Raw genomic sequence first — 23,832 nt, 5'->3', positions numbered from 1 at the left:
GGAAGCAGAGCACAGGACTAGGAGCAGGACCTTGCAGCCTGACAGGCCAGGTCCAAATCCTGGCTCCAACACTTACTCTGTGTAACTTTGAACAAGTTGCTCACTTCTCTGGGTCTGTTCCTGTATCTGTAAAATGGGAACAATACCCCTACCTCACAATGTTGTGGGAGGATTAAGTAAAACAATATATATGCAGCACTGAGCACCAATTAGCATGGAAATCATGTAGCACACATGCATCCTGGTGAATGCATACTAACTCTGCATTTATCCCCATTAAATGTGTTATCCTTATTTCTCTACCCACCACCCTCAACTCTGGACTAAGAAAATCAGCTCCTGCTAGTTACCAAAAACAATAGCTTCAACTTCCTCTGGGGGTAGGGTAGAAATATGTTGGAGAGCTGGGGTACTATACCATCAGGTTGGGCGAGATTGGGTGTCCCAAGCCCTTCTGCCACTCATGGTGAGTGAGTCCCCACAGCGTTCAGGAAGAGAATGCACCAGGGATGACTGACTTAGGGGCCACTGTTTCCACCCCAGAGACTCTTGAGCTCCTCTGGGTGGCTCAGGTTTTATCTTTTCTCTGAAGTATGAGATTTTTTTTTTTAAGATTTATTTATTTATTCATACAAGCACTGGGTACAGTCAGAAGCATGGGAGGGTGAGAGAATTCACCAGAGCCAGAGCAGGGAGCAGAGCAGGCAGAAGGACTGAAGTACACTGCTGAGGGGAGCAGCGGGCGGCAGGAGAGGTCTGCGCGCCGTGTGGGACCCTCCTCCGGTGGCCGGGGATCGAACCAGCGCTTCAGAGGCTGCAGGCAGCTTCGCAACTCAGCGCTCAACCGCTGCACCACCAGGGGAGGCCCTGAAGTATGAGATTTTTAAGGCATCATGCAGTTGGGGCCCTGAACTTTGTCCCACGCAGTTGAGTGTCTCCATCATCAGCTGCATTAGATGGGTCACTAGTGGGAAGAGGCAGCAGAAGGGAAGGAAGACACAAATAGACAGGAACCCTGGTCCCTAGTTAGCTAGGTCTTGTCCCAAGGGAGCAGATATTATGGAGAAGTTTGGGGGCATAGAACATTCCAGAAAAAAAGGTCACAGCATAGACTAACTCAGACGGTTAACTTCCTTCTTTCTTTAGGGCTGGGACAGAAATCAGTTACCTTGATCATGGAATTCACCACAGTCTCTGGCACACATTTGGGGTGCAAAAAGTACTTGTTGAATGAGTGAATGAATGATGCAAGGGAATGTTACTAAATAAATATGTTAGTGATACTATGAGTGAGCAGGCTCATAATATCATTTCCTGGACCTAATCAAATGCAAAAAAATCTTCAACATGGAGACGTTGGTAGACAGGTGAAATTCAGGTGTGCATCTCAGCAAAGAGGCATTTGGGGCAGGCACTGGCAAACAGGGGGCCATGGAAGTCATGGGTGTGTGTGAGATTGTTCCTGGGAAAGAACTGGTAAAACAATGTCATCATGAGATTAAGGAAGAGGAGATGGGGATCCCAGATCAGGGAAGAAGCCCCAAAAAGTGAGGCCACAGATACCCAGGAAACTAAGGTAGAGAGGACACCAGAATCCATGGTACCCATGCAGAAGGAGAAGATGCAGACTGCAAGGAGGCCACCAGGCTGGGCAGCGAGGGAGTTGTGATGCCCTTGAGAGCAGTGGATTCAACAGCCTGGTGTGGGCGGAAACCAGATTGCAGGCGACAGTGAGTTTGCCAACACTTGGAATTTGTTCTGAGCTTCCAATGTGTTAAAAGCAAAACAGAAACATTTGGTGCATAAAGCAACACAGAAAGCATCATCTTAAATGACAGCATTGAGGGCTTACTTCCAAATTGGAGCTATTCAGCCTGGCAGTTTGAGGGTATGTAGTTTGTGGAATTTGGGGGACAAGGATTTTTTCCCACTCAACTCATGAGTCTATTAAATTTCTGTCTAAGGGGCTTATTTACGCAAATGCCTGCAAATCTCCCAAACTCTACTTCAAAATATTAGTTATACAATAAAAATAAAATATTGGTTATACAAGAACATTCTCTCCCCTTAGCAATTAATCTGGCAATCAGTTCTCGGTACAAAGCCATGTTCTTGGTACAAAGTACTTTGGGAACCTGCATGGCCAGACACTGGCCTGGGTGCCTGTCATGTTCTGCTCCATTCAGCTCTCCCCTGACTGTATGAAGGGGCTTTATTTTCCTCTCACACCTAAGAAAATTGGGGCTCTGGAATGTTAGGAGTTCTGCCCACAGTCCCATGTGGAATGTACCCCATCTTGGATTTGAACCTAGTCTATTGACTCCAAAGCTTAAGTTGTCTCTCCTAAAAAGTAGCTCCGATCAAATAATTGCTATTGAGAAATGTAATAGTAACTTAAAAGACTCAACCTCCTGACTTAATTCCCCTTAGGAATTCAGATCATATCATCCTCTTGATTGTCAACTTAGCATTTGCAGTGAAGATCAAGCCAAAGAACCCTGTGAAGACTTAAAAGAGAACTAGTCTACCAAATTGCCAAGAAATACGTAAAAAGTGCTCAACCTCGTTAGTGATCCTAGTGCAATTCAAAACCACGCCCAGGTATGCATTTCATACCCATCAGTATGGCAACAAAAATAAAAGTCTAGGGGCCTCCCTGGTGGCACAAGGGGTTAAGCACCACGCTATGAAGCAATCCGCAGTCTCTGCAGCACAAGTTCGATCCCTGGCTGGCTAGGGAGAAAACCACATGGTGCAGCAGACCTCTCCTGTCTTGCCCGCTGCTCCCCTCAGCAGTGTACTTCGGTCAGTACCTGTTCTGTTCCCCACTCTGTCTCTGGTGAATCCTCTCACCCACCACATCTCTAGCCTGTACCCCAGCTCTTGTATCATAAATAAATAAATCTTTTTTAAAAAATCAAAGTCTAATGCTTTCAAAGTCAGCATCGATGTAGATGGTGAGAACTCTTAAAACACCACTGGAGGTGACGCAAAATCCACCTTCAAGTAAACTTGACCACACATAATTCTACTTTTAGGTAAATACCTTAGAGAAGTTCTTCCACATGAAAATCAAGAGATTATACAAAGAAGTTCATAGATGAAGTGTTTTTAATAGCAAAATGAAGAAAAAGAGCCTTTCTATCTGTCTACAGGAGAGTGGATGAATAAATGAAATAAATAAAATAAATGAAAATAAATAAAATAAAATAAATGAAAAACCAAGTAACAGTGAAATGAATGAACTAGATCTATCTATTACTGTATAACTAATCCCAGACATATGGGATTGTGTAAAAAAGGCAATTGAGGCACAATTGTGTAATATGCTCATAATTCCATAAAGTTTAGTCTATATATTATTAGAAATTCTTAAATGTGGTAGAAAGTAGAAAGCATGCATGGGGAATGAATGTCAAGAGAGCGGATGCTCTCAAAACGTAGACATGATGGAATCAGGAAGGGCCTTTGAACTTCTAATGCTCTGTTTTTTCAACTGGGTTGGGTGATGAGCATGTCGATAATCCTTGTATTACCCTGCATTTTAAGTGCACCTAAAATAATCCATTAACAATAAAAGTTATTTAGCCCATATTTACAACAGAACATTTAGTAGATCAGTTCTGGGATGCATTATAAAAAGTATTAAGTGGTTCAGTAAATTTGGGAAATATTTGCCTAAATAAAATTAAATAGGCTTTTTAAAATCTTAGTGCTTTTAACATCCTACATTTCTTATAAGCCCCGAAGACAAGGTTATCCTGTTTGATTCTCTTAGCATAGATCAGGGGTCAGCACACTACAACTGCCTGCCACCTACTTTTGTAAAAAAAATTTGGGTGAGAATAGAGCCTTGCCTATTTAGATAATATTACCTATGGCTGTGTTTTGCATGACAGTGGCAGAGTTGAGTAGTTTTGACAGTATGGGCCACAAAGTCTAAAATATTTACTGTTGGGTCCTTGGCAGAAAAAAATTGTGGACTCATCACAGAGCATCTGATGGGACTGGTATTACTGGGAATGCATTTTGGGATTGTAGTAGTAGACCTTTGCTCTCACATCTCAGGAACTGGTGTATTTGTGAAAATTGTTATAAAGATGACCATCAGTTCTTTCTAGAATTCCTTGGAGATGGTATGTGTGCTGTCATCTATGTATCTCCCACACCTACCACAATGTCAATATATACTTAGTACTTCCCGTGCACTACACTGAATTAATTTAAATTTACAAACCATTTGTGGAATCAATTAATTAGGATCTAGTTTCATTAGCTGTAACAGACATGCAAAGACATGTAGCTTGGATGAAAAAGAAGTTTAAAATTCTCCATCATGTAACAGTCAGAAATAAGCAGCCCTAGGTTGGGATGGCCATCCAGGTCAGGGATGCAAGCACCGTCCCTCTTGTTGCTCTGCCATCCTTTAGGTGATACCCATATGGCTGGGTGATACACACCAGGACTGTAGCTATCAAGGGTATAGGAAGAGGGGAAGTAGGCTAGGGTAAGGTCCAGGTATCACGTACATCACTTCTACTCACTTTCCACTGGTCAGCATGTAGTCATGTGACCATGTCTAGCTGCAAAGGAGCCTGGGAATTGTAGTCTTTATCTGGGCAGCCATGTACCCAGCTAAAAAATTCAATCCATGCAGGAGATAAAAGATTCTGCAGGAGGGACCTTCCTGGTGGTGCAAGGGGTTAAGACACAACCTATGAAGCTATCCACAGCCACTGCAGCAAGAGTGCCATCCCCGGCCAGGGAGATACCCACATGGCACAGCAGACCTCTCCTGACTTGTCCGCTGCTCCCCTCAGCAGTGTATTTCAGTAGATCCACCTGTTCTGTTCCCCACTCTGTCTCTGGTGGATCCTCCAACCACCCCCCCCATGCCTCTGACCTGTACCCCAGCTCCTGTATGCATAAATAAATAATCTTTTTTAAAAAAGATAATGCAAGACAACAACCAATTTCTGATCAAAGGGGATACATTAAAATCTTGCCAAAATCAGGGGTGTCTCCTTCCCCCAAGAATAGGCCTTATATACTTGACTCTTTAAAATAAGCCATGATTCAAAAGCAAGACATGTGTAATGCTGCTTAATTATTTTTTACTGGAAATAACATGACAACACATTCAGATATAAGCACACTAGTTTCATTCCCCTGGGTGTTTGCAGCCCTTGCTTTCAGATTTTTTCCCCCTCATGTTACAACATACCCAGTATTTCTTTTTGGGGTTGGGAGGAGGCAAGCACAGTGGATTTGGGCACTAATGGTGCCTCTGCTTCTATGAAGAGAAGAGTTTCAGGCCCTTGGGACCTCTCACAAGGCAGAAAAGATGGGCTGAGGAGAGGACGTGGAATCGGGCTTGCTTTACCTTATCCGAGGCAGACTTAATGAGCTGGCTCTTTTCTGTACTTTAGTAACAGCATTAAACAGCAAGTGGGCACAATTTTTGGGCAAAGATTTCTCCTAGGAACTTTGTAAGCATTACATGTTCCATTTGCTACAACAATATAATTTCTTCTTCTTAGAAAGGTTTGCAAAGATCTTGGTGTGACTGACTTCAGCACAAGAACAGTCTCAATTTGTTCATCATTTTGCTACCCAAAAGAAAAGGAAAAACGCATCTGTTGGGGGGCTTGGAGCCTATGAAAGGGAATTTGGTTTTCTTGGGAAAGTGTGTTGAGGAGGGCAGTGGGGGGCCGGTATCCAATCAGACCTCTGCTTTGCCGGCTCCCAATCCATCTCTGAAGGCACCATTTCGTCGTCACGCTTACAGAATCCTGTAATGGGAACAACTTGAGGTGAAAGAGATGATGCAAAAAAATTGTATTATCCTGCACCAGGGTTTCTCGACCTCAGCATATTGGCATTTGGGGGTGGATAATTCTTGGTGGCAGGAGCCATCCTGGGCACGATAGGGCGCTTAGCCACATCCTCACCGTATGTCCTCCATGCCAGGTAGTGCCTCCCTCCTGTGACCACAGGTGTCTCCAGATGTTACCAAATGCCTTGGATGAAAGAAACCCCTCCCCCATACAAACCTGGCAAGTATCCGTAGTGAAACATGCTAGATGGTTCTAGAAGACTCAGATTCTGCTCTAAATACATCTTGAACCTATGAATTAGTTAACCTTTCTCTGGCTCCAGCTTCCTGATATTCTGAAGGTAAGGAGTTGAGCAGAGTGATCTCTTTTAGCACTGACATTCTGGGATTCTGCAGTCAGCAGCTGTTCTCTGGCCTTATTTCTAGAAGACGGCTTGAAGGAGAAAGCAGGATATTCAGGAGGTGGGGAGAGGATTTGAAGTGAGGGGCACACCACACATGCAGGCAGAAGTGTGGGCAGCAAGTGTATGGACTGGGCGGCAGGCCCTACTGATGGACGGTAAAGATGAAATGGCAGAGAGATAGGGACAGGGTGATTGCACGAGGGCCATGAACCTGAAACCTGTAGGTGGGCATTTGTATTTCTTTGGCACCCAGCCCAGCACCTGGCATGCAGTAGTTACCCAGGCAGCGCTTGACTGCAGTGTAAGCTGAGGCCTTCCATAGCGCAGAGAGGCATGGAGTGAGGTGGTGAGAGCAGGGCTACAACAATAGCTGCCGGTTCAAATCTCAGCTCCACCACTTGCTGGCTTTGTGAGCCAGGGCACATTTCTTAGCCTCTCTGTGCTGTAGTTTCCTCTTCTGAAAGACAAAGAGAAATTTTATAGGTTAAAGCAAGATAGAATCAGGATGAATTCATGAAGTTTTCTTAAACTATGATTTCCTTAATATCCATCTATGAGGCAGGAATTTATGTTTCCCCTTTCCCTGGTCAGGGTCCACACCTCATGCCCACATGACAAGGCTGGGGACTTAACTAGTGGACCCACTGGATGGAAGGCAACAGGGAGAGCTGGGCGTGTGGCTGCCCCACATCATGGTTTTCAAATTCAAACTGTCTTCCGACCCTGTGCTGGCCCACAGCAGAGGTCTTGGGGTGGTGCTGGCCCCTCCTGCACCAGGCCCAGAGCTTCTCCTTATTTACAGTCTTTTCCCATCACGTCTCCTGCCTCACAGCAAGAGGGAATGTGGCTTTCTCTGTGGCCCTTGGAGAACCACTGGGCTGCTTTTAAATCAGCATATAAACCAGCAAGTTCTGGTCTCATTCTCCCCTAGGCTGACCTCATCCAGGGGTCTGGTAACCTGGAAAGCTAGACAGAGAACAGCAGGATACACCCCATCCCTAGTGTGCCCCTAGAGCCCCCCCCACTCCCTAGGCAAGCTTGCTGATATAGCCAGAGGCACCCGCAGGGCACATTGTCTCCTTTACAGTCTAGTGATTCCTGTAAAGGAGAACCAGAAACTACCCTGTGCCTACCTTGGATCTACAAACTGTAGCATTATCTGGAACCCCAGAAATTTTTGAGCTGCAGCTCAAAAATAATCACAACCTCACCTACTAGCCTAAAATAGTGATTGTCTCCCTTATTAAGAAAAAGTTTGCCAATCCTGCCCTACAGCATTGGGCTCACCTGCGTGGTGAGAGCTTGGACATTGGCAAGTTGCTTATCAGCTCAAGAGGGGGACAAAGGGTGTATCCAGGCCTAGCTGCTTCTTTTTGTGCACTTGACATAGACAGTGGTGTTGCTGGTGAATGTTAACCAACCAGCTCTCCCAGAAGAGCAGCAGGAAATATGGTTTATAGTGTTTGCCAATGTCCATGGTGTAAATACTCCAGCAGTGAGAGGGCAGAGAACACAGACTAGAGAGGGTGCATACTACTGGCTTTCACAAGCCTGTACAAGCAGCTCATGTACACCAAGGGACACAGAAGTGTCCTGGGTCACTTCTGTGCATATTTTGTTGGTGAGAACCTAGTGACATGGCCGTGAAATGTAATGTCTAGCTGGACAACCAAAACTCAGTGGGGGCAGGCAATGCTGTCTTATTGTTGTGCTGGAGTGGAGAAAGATGCTGGGGAGTAGTATTGCTCATTGTCACACCTTTCTTTCCTGGGATAACACCTTTCTTTCCTGGCCACAACCATGACTGTTTACATGAAGTAAGAGCAAAAGAAGAAAGTTAAAATGTTGGGATGGAGTGTGGGAGAAACACTATCATAGAGTAAAGCATGGTTTGTGAGCACCAGCAAAAATGAATCAACTCAGAGAATGTTCATGCCTGCAAGCACCCAAGTATAAGTCCACCATCCACATTCACAGATAAGGGAACCGAGGCTGCCAGGAAAAAGGTGATCTATCCAAGGGCACGCAGCTAATGGTGGTTCAGCCATGACTGACAACCACTGGTCTGTACCTGTCTGACCACTTTCAGATTGTCCTGCAGGGTCCTAGGTGTTCCTCTTTGCTGGCAAATCTGGACACAGCCCAGAATCCTCCTCAATAACCAGGCTCAAATCAGCCACCGATGAATCAGAGCTGATGCCCAAGAGAAACCCTGCCATCCCTCCCTGGTTTAGGTGTTTCAGAGCCACACTACAGTATCCCAGCTTCCAGAAGAGGCCGTGGGTGTTGACTGCCAAAGGTTTCTCCTGTGTTTCAGACGACTGACGTTGGTCCTTATCATCTAGAAATTCATAGTCTCCGTCAGCGTGTCACAGCCCACATTCTCGAGGGGCGTGTCCACATTCAAACAGTCCCCCAGCAAAGCAAGAATACACTCTTATGCACCTTTTCCCTTGGCAAATTTGTACTGCTCTCCCCGTTTTATTTTATTTTTTTAAGATTTATTTATTTATGCAAACAAGAACTGTGGTGTAGGCAAGAGTGAGCAGGGGGAGCAGAACAGGTGGATCTACTGAAATACACTGCTGAGGGGAGCAGCAGGCAAGACAGGAGAGGTCTGCTGCGCCATGTGGGTCACCTCCCTGGCGGGCCAAGAATTGAACTCATGCTGCAGTGGCGAGTGATAGCTTGATAGTGCTGTGTTTTAACACCTGCACCACCAGGGAGGCCCCCTGCTCTCCCCATTTTATAGATGGGAAGCCTAGAGCGAGATGGGGTGACTGGCCCACAGTTACGCAGCCGTGTTGGCAAGTACCTCATCTGTTTTTCCCACCACCCCTTCGTTGAGTTCCTGAGTCTCCAGATAAATGAAATCAGCATTATTGTCTGTGCCTGAATATCATAAATCTCTCTGATGTGCCTACAGAGAAATATGAAAGGTTGAAGACTTGATCCTCAGTTACTACTTTGAGTTAGTGTTGTACTCATTGTTCTCCCCTGTCGTGTTCATTTTCAATTATGTGGTCACCTGTGTAGCCAAACAGCTGGCTTATAGCCTTCTCCGTGACAGCCTGGGGGGCAGGGCTGCTCACTGGCTGCTGGACCCCAGCACCTGATCCAGGGTCTGGCCGGTAGCTGGGGATGAATGAGCCATGACATATCCCCCACCTGCCAAGCTTCTCCAGGGCAGAAACCACATCCTGCTGTCCATTCTGTGTCTCCAGTGTGTGGCACATGGTGGGCGTCATGGATGATGTTGAATTCTGTGGCCTCGAGCTGGAACAGAGTTTGGGAACTTACAAATGCAAATCTCACTTCAGGGGACTTGGGGACTTGGGGACAAGATTGGGTGAAGATGGAGGTAGAAGGAACCAGGTGACTTTAGGGCGAGATACATAACTCCTCTTAGTCTCTGCCTTTGGGGCTTCCTGTGAGAGTTTAAACAAGATGTGAGCGTAGGCTCAGGAGCCAGACTACCTAGACTGAGTGCCAGCTCCACCCTGCGTACTGTGTGACCTTGGGATAGTAACATAACCTCTGTGCCTCGGGCTTTCCATCTGTAAAATGGAGAGAGTAGAGCCCCATCAGGTTATGTTGAGGACGACATCAGCTATCACATGTGAAAGACAGGACACCAAGCTATCTGTAAGTGCCAGTTATTATTATAACACTATATAAATATAGTGAGAAAAGGTGATCCAATACTAATATATAGTATTATAACTGAAGTATATAGAACTACAGTGTGTTGGGGACACCGAACCTGACCTGCAGCCTTGGGGATCCATGCTACAAACCAAATCTTGGGTCTCGTGGAAGCACAATGCAGCTGCATCTCAGTCCCCCCAGCCAGCCAGACCCCTCAGCTTGCATCCTGCTGTGGTGGGCGTGGGCACCCTCCCAGGGAGCAGAGCAAAGCAGCTCCTCCCCTGCTGCACCCCTCCCACCAGCCCCCTGGCTGCTGCATGAGAGGGGGCTTGGAAGACACTCCATCCACGGTTGGCAGGCTGCTGTGAGACCCGGAGAACAAGAACAGAAACCCATGGAGAGGCAAGTGAGCAGGCCTGGGAGCAGCGGCAGAGCTATCACAGGCCCCAGCCTACAGGCGTGGCTGCAGGGAGGGCCGGCTCAGAGGGGCTGGACTCAGGAACAGCTGGACGGGCGGTAGGGATGCGGAAAGCTCTGCCCTGCGATGGAGGGCTGTGTGTCTGGAGGATGGTTAAGTGTTGGGAGACGGACTTCCAGCTGGCCCGATTAGATCCCTGGAAAGAGGATCTCCAATTACAAAATAACAGCCGAGGGAGCATACGCCCCACGTGCTGGGCAGCTATCACACACAGGGAGGTGTTAGCCCCCTCCCTCCTCGGTGCAGATACAAGCAGTAAGCGCCCCTGTCAGCACCCCTGTCTGCAGACACAGAGCGGAACCCTGCTGCACTCCGCTTCTTGGAAAGCATCTCTCTGGAGCTCCCAAGCGGCGGGAGGGACGGCGCCCATCTCTTGGAGCCGGGCCCTGGAGAAATCAGAGAAATTGACCACCTCCGTCGCTGACCTCTTACTTAAATGGCCCAGATTTTCTACAGTGTTGTTGAAAACCACTTGAAGGGAAAACCACAACGCTGAGCACCTCCTAGGGAAGCCCCAGGTGACCAGTTTAAAAGATTTCTGCGTAAATCATCCTGCCCGGAGGTGGACACACGAGTCTGTCCAGGCCACAGGGGGCCTGTTGGTCTCCAGCGGCAGATGCTGCAGAGACTTTCCAGAAAGAGCAAATGGAGCCCAGAGTGGGGTTCCCAGGAATGCTGCGGAATGAAGACTTGGCAGCTCACTTTTCGAACTGTATGGGTTGAACAGAGTATCCTGTCTTCCGGGGCCTTGAGGGAACATGTTTCTCACTTGCTTTTGTTCACTTGTCTGCCTTCACTGTAAAATCACTTATTTTGTGTGACTGACGGTTCCTGAGAAGCAGTTCTCTGGACCTGCTCCCCGGAACTCTTGGGCAGCCATGCCTGGCTTGACCATGTCTTCAGGCACTGCCGGGGACACGAGACAGGGAGATGGATGCCCTGCCCCCGGGAGGCTGGCATTCTCATGGAGAAAAACACACTTTATAAGAAGTCAACAAAACAAATAAAATAGTCAGAGGCCGTGAAAGGCACTGGCAAGGAGACGGGAGAAACTGGCCTGGAGACAGTGAGCAGAGGCAGGAGAGGGGCGTGCCTGCCTTCAGAAGCACAGGCCTCTGGACGTGACTTTCTGGCTCATCCTTGAGGGATGAGAAGGCACCAGCTCTGCAAAGAGCCAGGGGAGGGGTACCCCAGGGAGAGGGAACAGCAGGCGACATCCTGGAGGCAGGAAAAACCTTGATCTGTGGAAGGGACAGAAAGGGAGAGTTGAGGAGGGCAGGGCTGAGCCAGCCCGCACAGGCCTGGAGGCCTCGCATGGGGCACAGATCCTCATCCCACTGCGTGAGTGAGCCTCAGAGGTTGAAGCAGGGAGGGTAACTTGATCCTATTTACATTTCAAGCTCACGCTTCCCTTGTGCAAGAGACTGGTTTAACTGGAGAATGGAGGAAGGAAGAGCTGCTGTGGTGTTCTAGACAGGTTGGGACCAGGGGACGGGCAGTGGCGGTAGAAAGAGATGGATGGACTTGGGGGGGAGGTGTGAGAAGCAGCAGTGGATGGGGTGGATATGGCGTGAGAGAAGGCTCTGCCCTGAGCACCGGTGGGGACAGCGATGACATCTGGGGAGATGGGGTGACTCACTACCCGACAACTTTGGAGGGTGGGGAGCGAACGTGTTACTAAAAAGTTCTATTATAGACAAGCTGAATCTGAGGGTCTGAGAGCAAGAGAAGTGCTCAAGTAGGATGGAGAAGGGCAAGGTCTCACGGAGAGGGGCCAGATGGGGTGCCGCCTGGGCCAAACCCCTGCCTCTGCTTGCCAGCTCTGACTTAGGAGGGTCCCGCTGTCTGGAGAGGGCTCGCAAGCACCTCTGTCCTGGGCTGGTTGGGTCACGATGTGAGTTGGCACACGGGGAGGAGGTTTCAGTGGCAAGTGTGCCATCAACGTTAGCCTCCTAAAATAACAATTAACGTCATCATCTTAGCTACAGTAATTTTCTTGCCATTTGTCTCTTTCTAATTAAAATCAAGGATCTCCGTAGTCGATAAACACTTCTCATGATGTTCTGGGAATTGCTGGTCTGCCAGCCCAGGAACTCAGTGAACAGAGGTGGGGTCCTCCATCACCTTCTAGCAGAGTGCCCCCACACGGTAGATGCCCACACATGGTAGATGCCCACACACAGTAGGTGCCCACACACAGTAGGTGCCCACACACGGTAAATTCCAGGCATGTGGAATTTAGCTTGACTGCGGGGAAAAATGTTTATCTGAGAGAGTCCATCAGGCATTGAGGATAGCAGAAGGGATTTCGACACAGACAGGAAAGGAAAAATGCCTAATTCAGTGACAATGAGGGTGCCCAGCTTAATTGCTCCCGAGAAGGAGGCTCTTGAGTTCACAAAGCAGCCTCTTCCACAATTAGATGCTGGTCTGTTTGAAGAAAGGTTTTCCTTACAATTAGTAAAAGCTGAATCCTCCCCAAGGGGTGTGTGTGTGTGCACATGCACACATGTGTGCGTACACGTGCGCGCACACACACACACACACACACACGCATCGCTCTGGAATTTTCTGCAGTGTTGTCATGGACCTGACCTGTTGCTGTCACATGTTTCTCTGTCTTGTTCACTTGACCTGAAGCTTTTTCCTTAAGCATTTTTTAGGGAACTTCAGCCTCTAGGATGGACTTGTTGCCCACCCCCGCCACCGACTCCACCCAGGGGTGGCCCCGCTGCCCCTGGAGAGGGGTGCTGTCTGTATTCAGCAGAATCCACGGGCCCACCTCATGTCCTTTGTGAATCATGGCAGGTGGCTCTGCCCTTTTCAAGATAAAAGTTACATTTTCATTCCAGACAGTGGGTCACATTTTAGTTTAAATTTGTCCTTTTAGCTAATATTTGCTGAGGTATATTTACTTGCTAAACCTGCAAGTAAGAGTCCCAAGTCCAAATTTCCAGGAAATGGAACAAGAAACACTAGGACACAGCCCCATGCTTGCCCTGAAAGGTCACATCTTGGATGCTGGAGCCGTGGTCCAAAGCCAGGCCCAGAGGCCTCCACCACCCACCCAGGTGACTCCCAGACCTTCCTGGAGAGTCTTCCAACAGTGCTGGGTGATCTAGACTCCCCCCACTGTCTTGAAAAATTCTTAATCCTGGAGTCCAGGATTCTGACCCACTGTGTACCCCCTAAATTCCTTTCTTAATAGGCCCCTACCACTCTCATATAAATATGCCCTTGGAGGCCTGGTCTGACACCCAGTTCCTGAGGCGTGCATGCAGATTAGAGCCCAACCAAGACCAAGCTTGTCTCCCACACCTAGATTCTAGCTCCACTACATCAGCGCCCCCTGGTGACCAGGGACAGTGTCTCATGGGGACTCCTGGTGTCTCATGGGGGGAGCCTTAACAGCTCCTACCAATGGGCTCCTGTTTCACGACCCCCTCCATCCTAATGCTCCTCTGTCAGCAGAAATGATGGTATGTAGAAGGTCCTCGAATCACAACATTTCGTTCAATGTCATTTCATTGTAACATTGATGAGAAAAAGAAATCTTTCCCCATGTCAAATGAAATGACCTTATTCAAGCACCTGCTTTCCCTAATACATTGTTTTGTCTGGTCACAGTTTCTAAGAACCTACCGACAATGTTAAATAAGAATCAGGAACCCAATGAAGAGTCAAGCACACGTCCATCCCACCCGTTGCCTGAGATTCTCTGTGATTCACCCCTCTGTGCTCTCCCCCTTGACGTGAATAGGAGCCTTCGTGCCATTAACTTTCTGGAACAATAGCCCCTATCATTTCCTCCAAGGATAAGACAGAAGGTCATTCCCCGACAGTTGTAGCCCTCCTTTATGCCACAGAGTGGGTTAACTAGAGGTGGGACTAGAACCAGGAATTCGGAGCACCTGGCATCTTTCCTCTGTTTCCACCCTCTGAGCTAGCAAGGGGGAGGGGGAGGTGAAGGGGCTGGGGCAGCAGTTGATGCAAGCGTGCGGTTCCCCAGCCTCAGGGCAAGGGTCATCCTCTGAGAAAGGAGCACCTGCACATCGAGAAGGTGGAACCCAGGAGCCTGGAGGCCCCCAGCCTCCACTGCCCTCACCAGCCCCTTGTCACGCCACCTTGGCAGCGGCTTCTTCTCTCCATTCAGCTAGTACTAAGATAGCTCCCTACCTTGAGGGGCAGCCCCTTAGAGGGACCTTTGGGGGTGCTCCCCAGCCTCCACTCTCCTAGCATTGACCATCCAACAATATCCCTCCGCAGTCTGCCTAAGAACTTCAGTGATTTTTAAAGATAAAGTCTGGAGCCAGAGGATTAAGTAAAGATCCTTTAACCTCGCCCCTGCCTACCTTGCCTCCCTCAGCTTTGGGCGGCTTGCCTAGAAATTTATGGCCCAGAAATACTAAAACCTCCCTAGTTACCAGAGGTAGGCTGTCACATCTCTATAACTTTGCTCATTCTGCCCCCCGCCCTTGAAATTCTCCTACCCTCTCTTCCCCTTTCTCCTTATTTAAGACACAGTTCCGAGGCCTGCTCCCCCAGGAAGCCCTGCTGAGTCCCTGGGCTGTTTGGTGCATGTCTCTGATCCCTCAACCACTGCTATGCCATAATTACAATAACCAGTGCCTGTGCCACCTCTCCCACAGGCATTGGGCACCCTGGCAAGGACAATGTCATGTTTAGCATTGTGTTTCTGGCACACGACAGAGCTTGCTGCAAGCAGGTGCCCTGTAAATGCTTGCTGGTTGGGTTTCATCACCGGTTGATCAGCTTAACCAGTTCCCTAGAGAAGGAAGTAGCCTGTTTACTAGCAGAGTTCGTGGCTCCTCCGTGAATCTGTCCATGCTCTTCCCTAACCTCTCTCGCAGTGCCCGGGTGGCTAGGGTCAGTTCACAGACACCTTGCCAGAGGTGCTCTGATTTCATCTTGCGAGTTGTCTGCCCTGCTGCTCCTTGAATATAGACTGTCCACGCAGTCTGTGTTTGTTCAGCTAACATCTTAAACACCTCTCCACACTGTGCACTGCCCAGAACCAGCCCTATAGAAATACCGCTCTCAGAAGTCCCCAGCCAGGCGGGAAATCAGACAAGGAAAGAGGCAAACACACTAAGTCCTCGCTTAACGTCATCCATCAGTTCTTGGAAACTGCGACTTTAAGTGAAATAACTAACGAGTAATGTCCTATTGTTCAAGTCGGTCAGCCAGGATTACTTTTTTTTTTAAAGATTTATTTATTTATGCATACAAGAGCTGGGGTACAGGCCAGAGGTGCGGGGGTGAGAGGATTCACCAGAGACAGAGCGGGGAGCAGAACAGGCAGATTGACTGAAATACACTGCTGAGGGGAGCAGCGGGTGAGACATGCTGAGCCATGTGGGTTAGCTCCCTGGTCGGGGATCAAACTTGTGCCGAGTGACTGGCGATAGCTTGATAGCGCTGAAACTTAACCCCTGCGCTACCAGGGAGGCCCCAGTTTTGTCTTATCAACATGCTAACCATACGGTGTGACTGGAGGACCTGTTGCAGAATGTTCTGTGAATGTTCAGGGCACACAGACAGGGTCCCACAGGGCCCCACTGCTGGCCGACTGTGTGGCCTTGGGCAAGTTCCTTTACTATAACCTGATTCTCCATGTTGAAAGGGGGGTAAGGATAGGACTTACCTCTTGGAGTTGTGTGGATCCTCTTGGATTAAACAAATGAATTTGCGCAAACAGTTTAACAGAGGGCCTTGCTACAGTAAACACTCAGTACATGTTAGCCATCCTAGCTGGTTGCTCAGCATGCTGGGGGGCACAGGGGAGAGAGGAAGAAGGATGGAGACCATCCCTGCTGTAACTGGAGTCTAGGAACAGGCACAGACACCAAGAGCAAAGTCCTTGGCGCTTGCTAAGTGTGTCGCCCTGGAGCACTGGTCCCTGGCACCGGTCCCTGCGGAAGCCATTGCACTCACATCTCTCCCTTCCTCAGGGCCGACGACTGCTTCTGCGCGTCTCGGAAGCTGGACGCGGTGGCCATCGAAGCCAAGTTTAAGCAGGACCTGGGTTTCCGGATGCTGAACTGTGGAAGGACGGACCTGGTGAAACAAGCGGTGTCTCTCCTAGGGCCTGATGGAATCAACACCATGAGCGAACAGGTACAGGGTTAGGGTGTCTGAGCAGGCACCCCACATCCACCACGCGCCCAGGCCCCGGAGCAAAAAGGCAAACAGTGGGCTCTGGACAGAGGCTCCCTCTGCTGGTGACTTCGGGTGACTTTTTTCCCCTAGCTTTTAAAATATCTTACAAAAATACCCTGATTCATCTTCATAGAAATAACACGTGATCATTGCAGCTGAAATGGAAAAAAGAGAAAAAATAGTCCTATTCCAGAAAGGAAATAATGTCATCACCCAGATAACCATCATTTATATTTATATTTAGTCTGTGTCCTTCAAGTTCTTTTCCCAACATGGATAAAATTAGTTCTCCGCCTGCTGGTCTGTCACTGCATCACAGAACAAGACCAGCAGATTTCCATAGGAGTTCTAGAGTTTAAGGTGCACAAAAGTCATTCTGGGGAGCACTAAGAAGCACCTCAGAGATGGGCAGCTATGCCCCCAGGCCCCTGAAAGTGAGGCTCAGTGAGAGACTCGTGTGTCTCTCAAGCAGGGACACACCATGTGTGAGTGAAGATGTTACAGAGAAAACAAACAGCAGTTTCAGCGTGAGCCCCAGGTGGGAAGTCACAGGGGTGGATGGAGAAGCCGCTCACCTGAGCAGCTGTGCCTCAAGTTCCAGGGAAGCAATAGCAGCAGATCATTTTCTTGAACAACTCCAGGGAGATGCTCCCCACAACTGCACATCCATCCACACACATGCACTGAGCATGCATGCACACACACACACACTCATTATTAAAAAAAGGGGGGAGGTTTCTTGTATCTTGCTTTTTCCCTTGATTTTATTTTCAAGGTACTTTGCAATATCATGAATTTTTTTCAATCACTTTTCATGGCTACATAAAATGGTCAGAGTATTTACCCAGCTAACAATACCTCAGTTGTTGAATTTTGGGTTGTTTCTAATCACCTTTATCAATAATGCTGAGCTCAACATACTGACACGAGTCTTTGTTCAAATCCTTGGTTAACTCAGCATGGAAATTCTTCTAAGTAAAAATAGCGGCTCAGATGCATCAGCTTTTTTTAAGGGTCTGTTCTGAACCTCAAATAACTTTCCCAGACTTTTTGTTTCCTTGAACCCATCCTCCAATTCTATATTCTTTCCCTACTAATCTTTTTGCTTACCTTTTATCTGTTTTTCGCCAAAGCATTACTGTTTTCTTCTTTATTTAGAAGCGCTCTTTACATATTAGGTATATAGCCCTTTGTTATAATGTGACGAATAAGTCTCAATATATTATTTATTTTTTAATTTTGTTTATGTTTCCTATTTTATGTCCTCAATGCTGTGATGATTTTTCTTTGTGATTTCCTTCATCACTTTTATGTTTAAAAATGGATCCAAAGACAATTTGGATGATTTTAACGGTTTCAATCTGTTCAATATACCACTAATCAAACCAGGAGTGATTTTGGTATATATCAGTAGTATGAGATAAGATTCTAGGTTGATCATTTTCCCAAAAAGCCATCCTCACAACACTGTTTATTAAAAAAAATCCACCCCTTCCTTGTGTTGGTTGTGGTATGGTGTTGGCAATAAGCAGGAATCATGGGCAAATATGAAATTCCTGAGAACCATTCAGAACCATTCCTCATTCACTCACCTTTTGCTTATAAATGGTAACTTCAAACCAGATGTCAGTGATGGGGCTCAGAGGTCAGAGGCATCCAATTCCTCTTGACACTGGCCAGCAGCTTCTCCTCAGCAAGGATGACACTTGTTATATTGTGAGAGAGGAGAAGTCAACAGTATTCATCACTTATGTCAACAGTATTCATCATCAATTAAATCACTGCGGGCTGACACTGCAGAATCTAGAAAGCTCCTGAGAACTGTAAGTGGACCAGCTACCTTTTAGAAGCACTGTCAGGTCTGCGGAGCTCTAGCACAGAAAGACTGACAAAAACCCTCCAACAAAGGCAGATGGGAAAAATGCAATCCATGTTCCCATCTGGCCTCCGTTTTGGTCTTCCAGACATGGAACATGGCGCCCTCCAGAGCCACTGGGTTGCACATTGACTTCTTTGCTGCTGGGTTTGCACAGCCTCCTGCCCTTACGTAAGATTGCCTATTTGTTGTCGAGCGACAAGGACTCCTTGTAAACCTTCTCCGTTCTCTGGTTTCCTACCTACGCAGGGCATGACCCCCCTGATGTACGCCTGTGTCCGTGGGGACGAGGCGATGGTCCAGATGCTGCTGGATGCCGGAGCCGACCTGAATGTGGAGGTGAGAATGCAGAGGTCTGTGGGGCCCTGGCCTGGCAGTCCCCGGGGACGCAAGCAAAGAGAGGGGTGCTTTTTGTCCCAAGAGCCATGGCTGAGGGCGCTTTGTCCAGCATTTAGATGCACCCTCTGCCTTTTAGTTGCTGTGGTGTCTGTGAGATCATCCTGAGGCCTGGCCCAACCAAAAGCCAAGGAGCTGCCGGCTTGTTATGTCTCGTTTTAAAACAATCCACAGAACACGGTCCTTTCCTCAGCATGGGGCTGACTCAGAGTCTTCCACCAATGCATTCCTTCTGGGGTCGGGGAAGTGAGAGCCCCCCCAAGCCAGCAGCCCTACCCTCTGCCTAACACAAGCTGTGTCTCCTGAGCTGAGGTGCCGCTCCCCCATCCCTGACCTCGCCTCCGCACAGGCTCACTTTGTTGGCAGTCTTGAGCCTACAGGTCCTGAAGCTCATCTCAGAACTTCCTTGAGGTGGTTTGAGAGAGTGGAAAGCACACCCCCAAAGGTTTTAGGATTTGACCCTCAAGTTCAGTTTCTGAACCACTCTTAGTGACTTGCTTCTGTGCTTGGCCAAGTGGCTTGACCTTTCTGAACCTCAGTGTTCCCATTTGCAAAGTGGGAGAATACTAATCACTCCTGTCTCAGAGAGGTGTTGGAAGGAATAGAACACCCAGTGCAAGTTTGGGAATCAGTTAATGGCAGGCCCCCCGTCCCTCCCCAGCAAGCCTTGTCTAAGTGTATCCCACTTTCTGACCATGTTCTAGGCTGCCCAAGACCCACTGTCTGGCAGCAGTTGATGGCAGACTCCCCACATGGCAGTTACAGCTCAACCACCCGGAAACCTTGCTAGTTCCAGATCAGTGCTCTTGTGTATAGTCTTCATACTGTGCCTTTTATTTTAATTAGTGAGTTTTATGTTCATCTGAGGAAGGCAGGCAATAGACATAGTTTTGGACCCAGAACCATTTTGGATATTACAAGTTTCAAGCATTTCGGAATTTCTCTCTCACACACACACCCCTAAAGCCCAAGGGCCCTCAGCTTGGGGTCCTGATGGGGTTCTCTGGGACCCATCACATGGCTCCCAGCTCACGGCCAACCCCACTGGGTGCTCAGTGAACTCAATGGCTCTGAATGAAACAGGCATCACGGTTATGTGTCCCCAGGAACACTGGGGAGAAAAGACAGCTTGTGGGACCTCACCTTCACAGCCCACCACCCCTCTCTGGGGCTAGGATTCTGTGAAGACCCCATATCAGAGGACATTTCGGATTGCTCATTTGTGGTGGTCCAGGGGAAGTCTTGTACCCATGCTTCCAGAAGCTAGAGGCTCCTTACCGACCAGGAAGCCAGCAAAAGAGCGGAATGAGGACAGAGTGGGGTGAGCTGGAGGCAGTAGTGACATTCGTCCATCAGATGGGGTGGTCTTCCAGCTGGTCTTTTAGCCTGACAGCTCAAAGCAGACCACCCCTTCCCTGGGGTTGCTGCTCCTGATAATTTCCCCCTAAAGGTGGGGGTAACAGTAATGTAGTCTCATGCTATCTGATACCCAATTGCTTTGAGAACCACCCCCCTCCCTCAGGCAGAGGAGAGAGACGGGCAGAGCTGCTGGCTCCTCATAGCCGCCATTATAACTTCTGGGAGGCAGCTCAGAAGCAGGCGATCAGAAGTCATCCACTGAACTCCTTTCCGGTGAGAAGCAAAGGATTGCTTGCCCACAGAGGGCATCAAGTCCTGCCCATATTGCCAGCATTTCCCAAGCCACCTTCCTGGATGACCTTTTGTACCTCTCTAGCCACGGATAGGTCAAATTTGCTAGTCTAAGTATTGTGAAGGTCACGTTTTGAAAATAACTTCAATTTGTTTATAGGTTGTCAGTACTCCTCATAAATATCCATCCGTCCACCCCGAGACCCGCCATTGGACGGCTCTGACTTTTGCTGTGTTGCATGGACATATTCCTGTAGTTCAGGTATTAACGTATTTCCCTATCCACATCTGATCTTTACTTTCACCTCTTCCATTATGCAAATCGGTACCTCCCCAGCATGCATATTCCCGGAGAGATTCATATTGGTTAATTGCAATTAAACACATAGCACGTTCATTTAAATATGAATGAAAATATCATAGGTGATGATCTAGATGGCCTGGCTTTAACCAATATGAAATCATCACGTACGCACAAGCAGCCCCCATACAGTGTGGCAAACCTACCGTGTCATCCGATGCTGCTCAGGGGTGGGGCCTGAGCTCTGATTTTTTGGACTTGTTCTCTTGGTTGTGAACTGAACATAAGACTTGGCTGGTGTGAGACCTTAGAGCCTCTACTTCAGGTGTGACCGTGGTACTGTGTAGAGGCCAGTGGTCTCTGACCAGTGGAGAGAAGTAGTCAAGCCACCCACGGGGCATTTCCAAGACACTTGCTTGGATCCTACTTCTTGAGGATCAAGTCCTAGATGTCAAGAAGGCCTTCCCGTGTATCTCCTGGAACAGCCCTCCAAGTATGGAGAGATGTCCTCATCAAAGGCCCTTTGGGAGGTTAATGCTGCATATTGTTGCATCTTTTCTGGCTGTTGAGAGTTGGTGTTCTGTGAATCGCCATCCAGCATATTCTAGATCTTAAACTTGGTCTTCAGCTCATCAGTAAAGACTGGCCAGCATCCGGGTCCATGACCACACCTGCCCCACGGTAACCTCTGAGCTTCGGGTTCATGAGGAACCCACCTCCTTTGATGTGACCATGAGTCTTGGCATGGGGCAGAGCAGGAATAGGGAGCATTACAGGGACTGCTCATGAGTTGTTTCCTAGGTCATGGGAATCAGTTTCAAAGTCCTATTTCAGGAGGGCGAGTGTGTGATGTGCCACTTGGAGAGCTGGCTTCTGCCTGTAGAACATCCTCATAGAGGGTCTGAGAAAGAAGGGGTCCAAGGATGGCCTGTGGACACAGATGCCATCCCTTAGCATGCGCCAGCATCCCCAGCCTTTAAATCAGGAACAAGAGCAGCAGGCGGCTGAGCAAAGTCAAACACAAGTCAGGCTGCCTCTGGGTTGCGGAGAAACAAGTCATGGAATACCGTTTCTGCCGCCCCACCTGGCCATGCCCCAGGTAGCCCTGGGCAGGTAGGAAAAGCAGCAAATTTCCCATTTTGCATCAGCAGTGTTAACAGCTCATTCACCGTGAGCAGGACCCAGCACGGCAGAATCTCCATTTTTGAGAAGCCCAGATCTCTTAGGAGATGTACAGAATGGGATCAGATGAAGCAAAACTCTTGGGAGCTTCCTAGGCCGCTGGATTAATTGCTGGCCAGGAAACTTCAGATTTACTAAACTGTCCTCAGAATCCCTTCTGGAAGGGATTCTTGCCCTGGTTAGCCCACATGATCCCCAAATCTTCCAGAACTCCAGATTCTGTGGTTCTGAGAGATTACTCATGTCCTTCCAGGGCTCTGTACAATCGCTCCAAAGAGGGAGTCTTCCAGCACGCTGGGCTCTCTGGTCAGTGCTTCTAGAAACATTCACATGCATAGAAATCACCTGGAGAGCTTGTTAAGATGCAGGTTCTCAATTCAGTTGTTCTGGGATGTGGCCTGAGAACCAGCATTTCTAAAAGCCCCCGGTGATGCAGCCACTGCTGCCCGAGGGTCTGGAGTGGGCTGAGGCTCTAGAAGTCACGAGAGGCCCTCAGTTCACCCTGAGGCACAGCTGCCCTCACCCCGTGCACGTGGTCCCTGAGCCGAGGGAGGGCAGGCCATGGGCTTGGTGCTGACCTCACTGTGCAGGTCCTTGACACGTCTCAATGGTGACTTTTCCTCCGCAGCTTCTCCTGGATGCCGGGGCCAAGGTGGAGGGCTCTGTGGAGCATGGCGAGGAGAACTACTCTGAAACGCCCCTGCAGCTGGCGGCCGCCGTCGGTAAGCGTTGCTGCCTGCCACCCAGCCCAGGGTTTCCACTTCCCGGCCCCTGATGTGTCAGTGACTGTGTGTTTGCTTTACTCTCTTATAAAACCCCCTTCTCTGGGCTTGCAGGAAATTTTGAGCTGGTTAGTTTGCTGTTGGAGCGTGGCGCCGACCCCCTGATAGGAACCATGTACAGGAATGGAATTTCTACAACCCCCCAGGGTGATATGAACTCTTTCAGCCAGGCTGCAGCCCACGGACACAGGTAGGCTAGGCTGGGCCAAAGCCACCAGGTCCCCAGTGGTGCTTGTTAAACATGCAGATTCCCAGGCCTACCCCGGACCATCACAGCTCTGGATGTAGGGCCACCGGCAGTCCAGGCCCCAGGCCTGGCCACAGTGGCCTTCACCAGCCAGCTCCATACAAGACACATCCACTCCCACTGGCTGGTGTCATCCCTTCTTGACCAGCATCCACCTCACAGAGACTCCCCTCAGCCGGTTTCCATCACAGTCCCTCACGTTGGCCAGCATGAAGTGAGAAAAATCCATTTTAAAAAATAATATAAAACCTCTCACATGGGTTACTCCCAGTCAACATTTCCTTCAGGATCTACCCATCAGCTGTTGCTACACATCATTCCTCCACACCTCGAGAGGAGTGCAGGCTATGAAAAGAGCAGAATTCTAGAACCTTCTAGAGGAAACATTTGAGAAAAGCCCTTAGCTCTAAGTTGCCCCCAGGCAACATGGCCAGTTGTGTTATACACAACTCCATCCCCTAAAGCCACTGCCCCCGAGGGGCCCACCATCCCCTTGTCCCAAGTGAGGGATCTCCCGGCTGCACCCACCCCACCCCCTGCCCGCCCAGCCCTTCCATCTCTGAGTGTCTTCCTCTCTGGGTTTGTGATTGACAGGAATGTGTTCCGCAAACTGCTCGCTCAGCCAGAGAAGGAGAAGAGCGATATCCTGTCCCTGGAGGAGATTCTGGCTGAGGGGACTGACATGGCAGAGACAGCCCCGCCCCCCCTGTGCACCAGCCGCAACAGCAAGGCCAAACTGAGGGCCCTGAGGGAGGCCATGTATCACAGCGCTGAGCATGGCTACGTGGATGTCACAATTGATATCAGGAGCATAGGTCAGTGTGGGCAGCCTTGCCACTGAGCAGGGCAGCA

At 48.9% G+C, this 23,832-nt stretch overlaps 1 protein-coding gene across 4 annotated transcripts in view; it reads left to right on the top strand.

The window, feature by feature from the left end:
* The window catches only part of ABTB3 (ankyrin repeat and BTB domain containing 3), a gene marked incomplete at both ends in the record, with an annotated part of 237,663 nt that overhangs the window by 190,025 nt on the left and 23,806 nt on the right, over nt 1-23,832 (top strand). For 2 of the 4 annotated variants that reach the window (XM_084256322.1, XM_084256324.1), the window contains 6 exons: nt 16,339-16,504; nt 18,672-18,761; nt 20,629-20,730; nt 22,580-22,673; nt 22,788-22,923; nt 23,575-23,795. In XM_084256322.1, coding sequence (XP_084112448.1) covers nt 16,339-16,504; nt 18,672-18,761; nt 20,629-20,730; nt 22,580-22,673; nt 22,788-22,923; nt 23,575-23,795 — 809 coding nt within the window. The remainder of the gene's footprint in view (nt 1-16,338; nt 16,505-18,671; nt 18,762-20,628; nt 20,731-22,579; nt 22,674-22,787; nt 22,924-23,574; nt 23,796-23,832) is intronic. The other 2 variants (XM_084256323.1, XM_084256325.1) reach the window with 1 other exon arrangement.

The sequence above is a fragment of the Talpa europaea genome, assembly GCF_964194135.1.
Source record: "Talpa europaea genome assembly, chromosome: 15".
Classification (NCBI taxonomy): Eukaryota; Metazoa; Chordata; class Mammalia; order Eulipotyphla; family Talpidae; genus Talpa; species Talpa europaea.
This window is presented reverse-complemented; position numbering and strand designations above follow the sequence as displayed.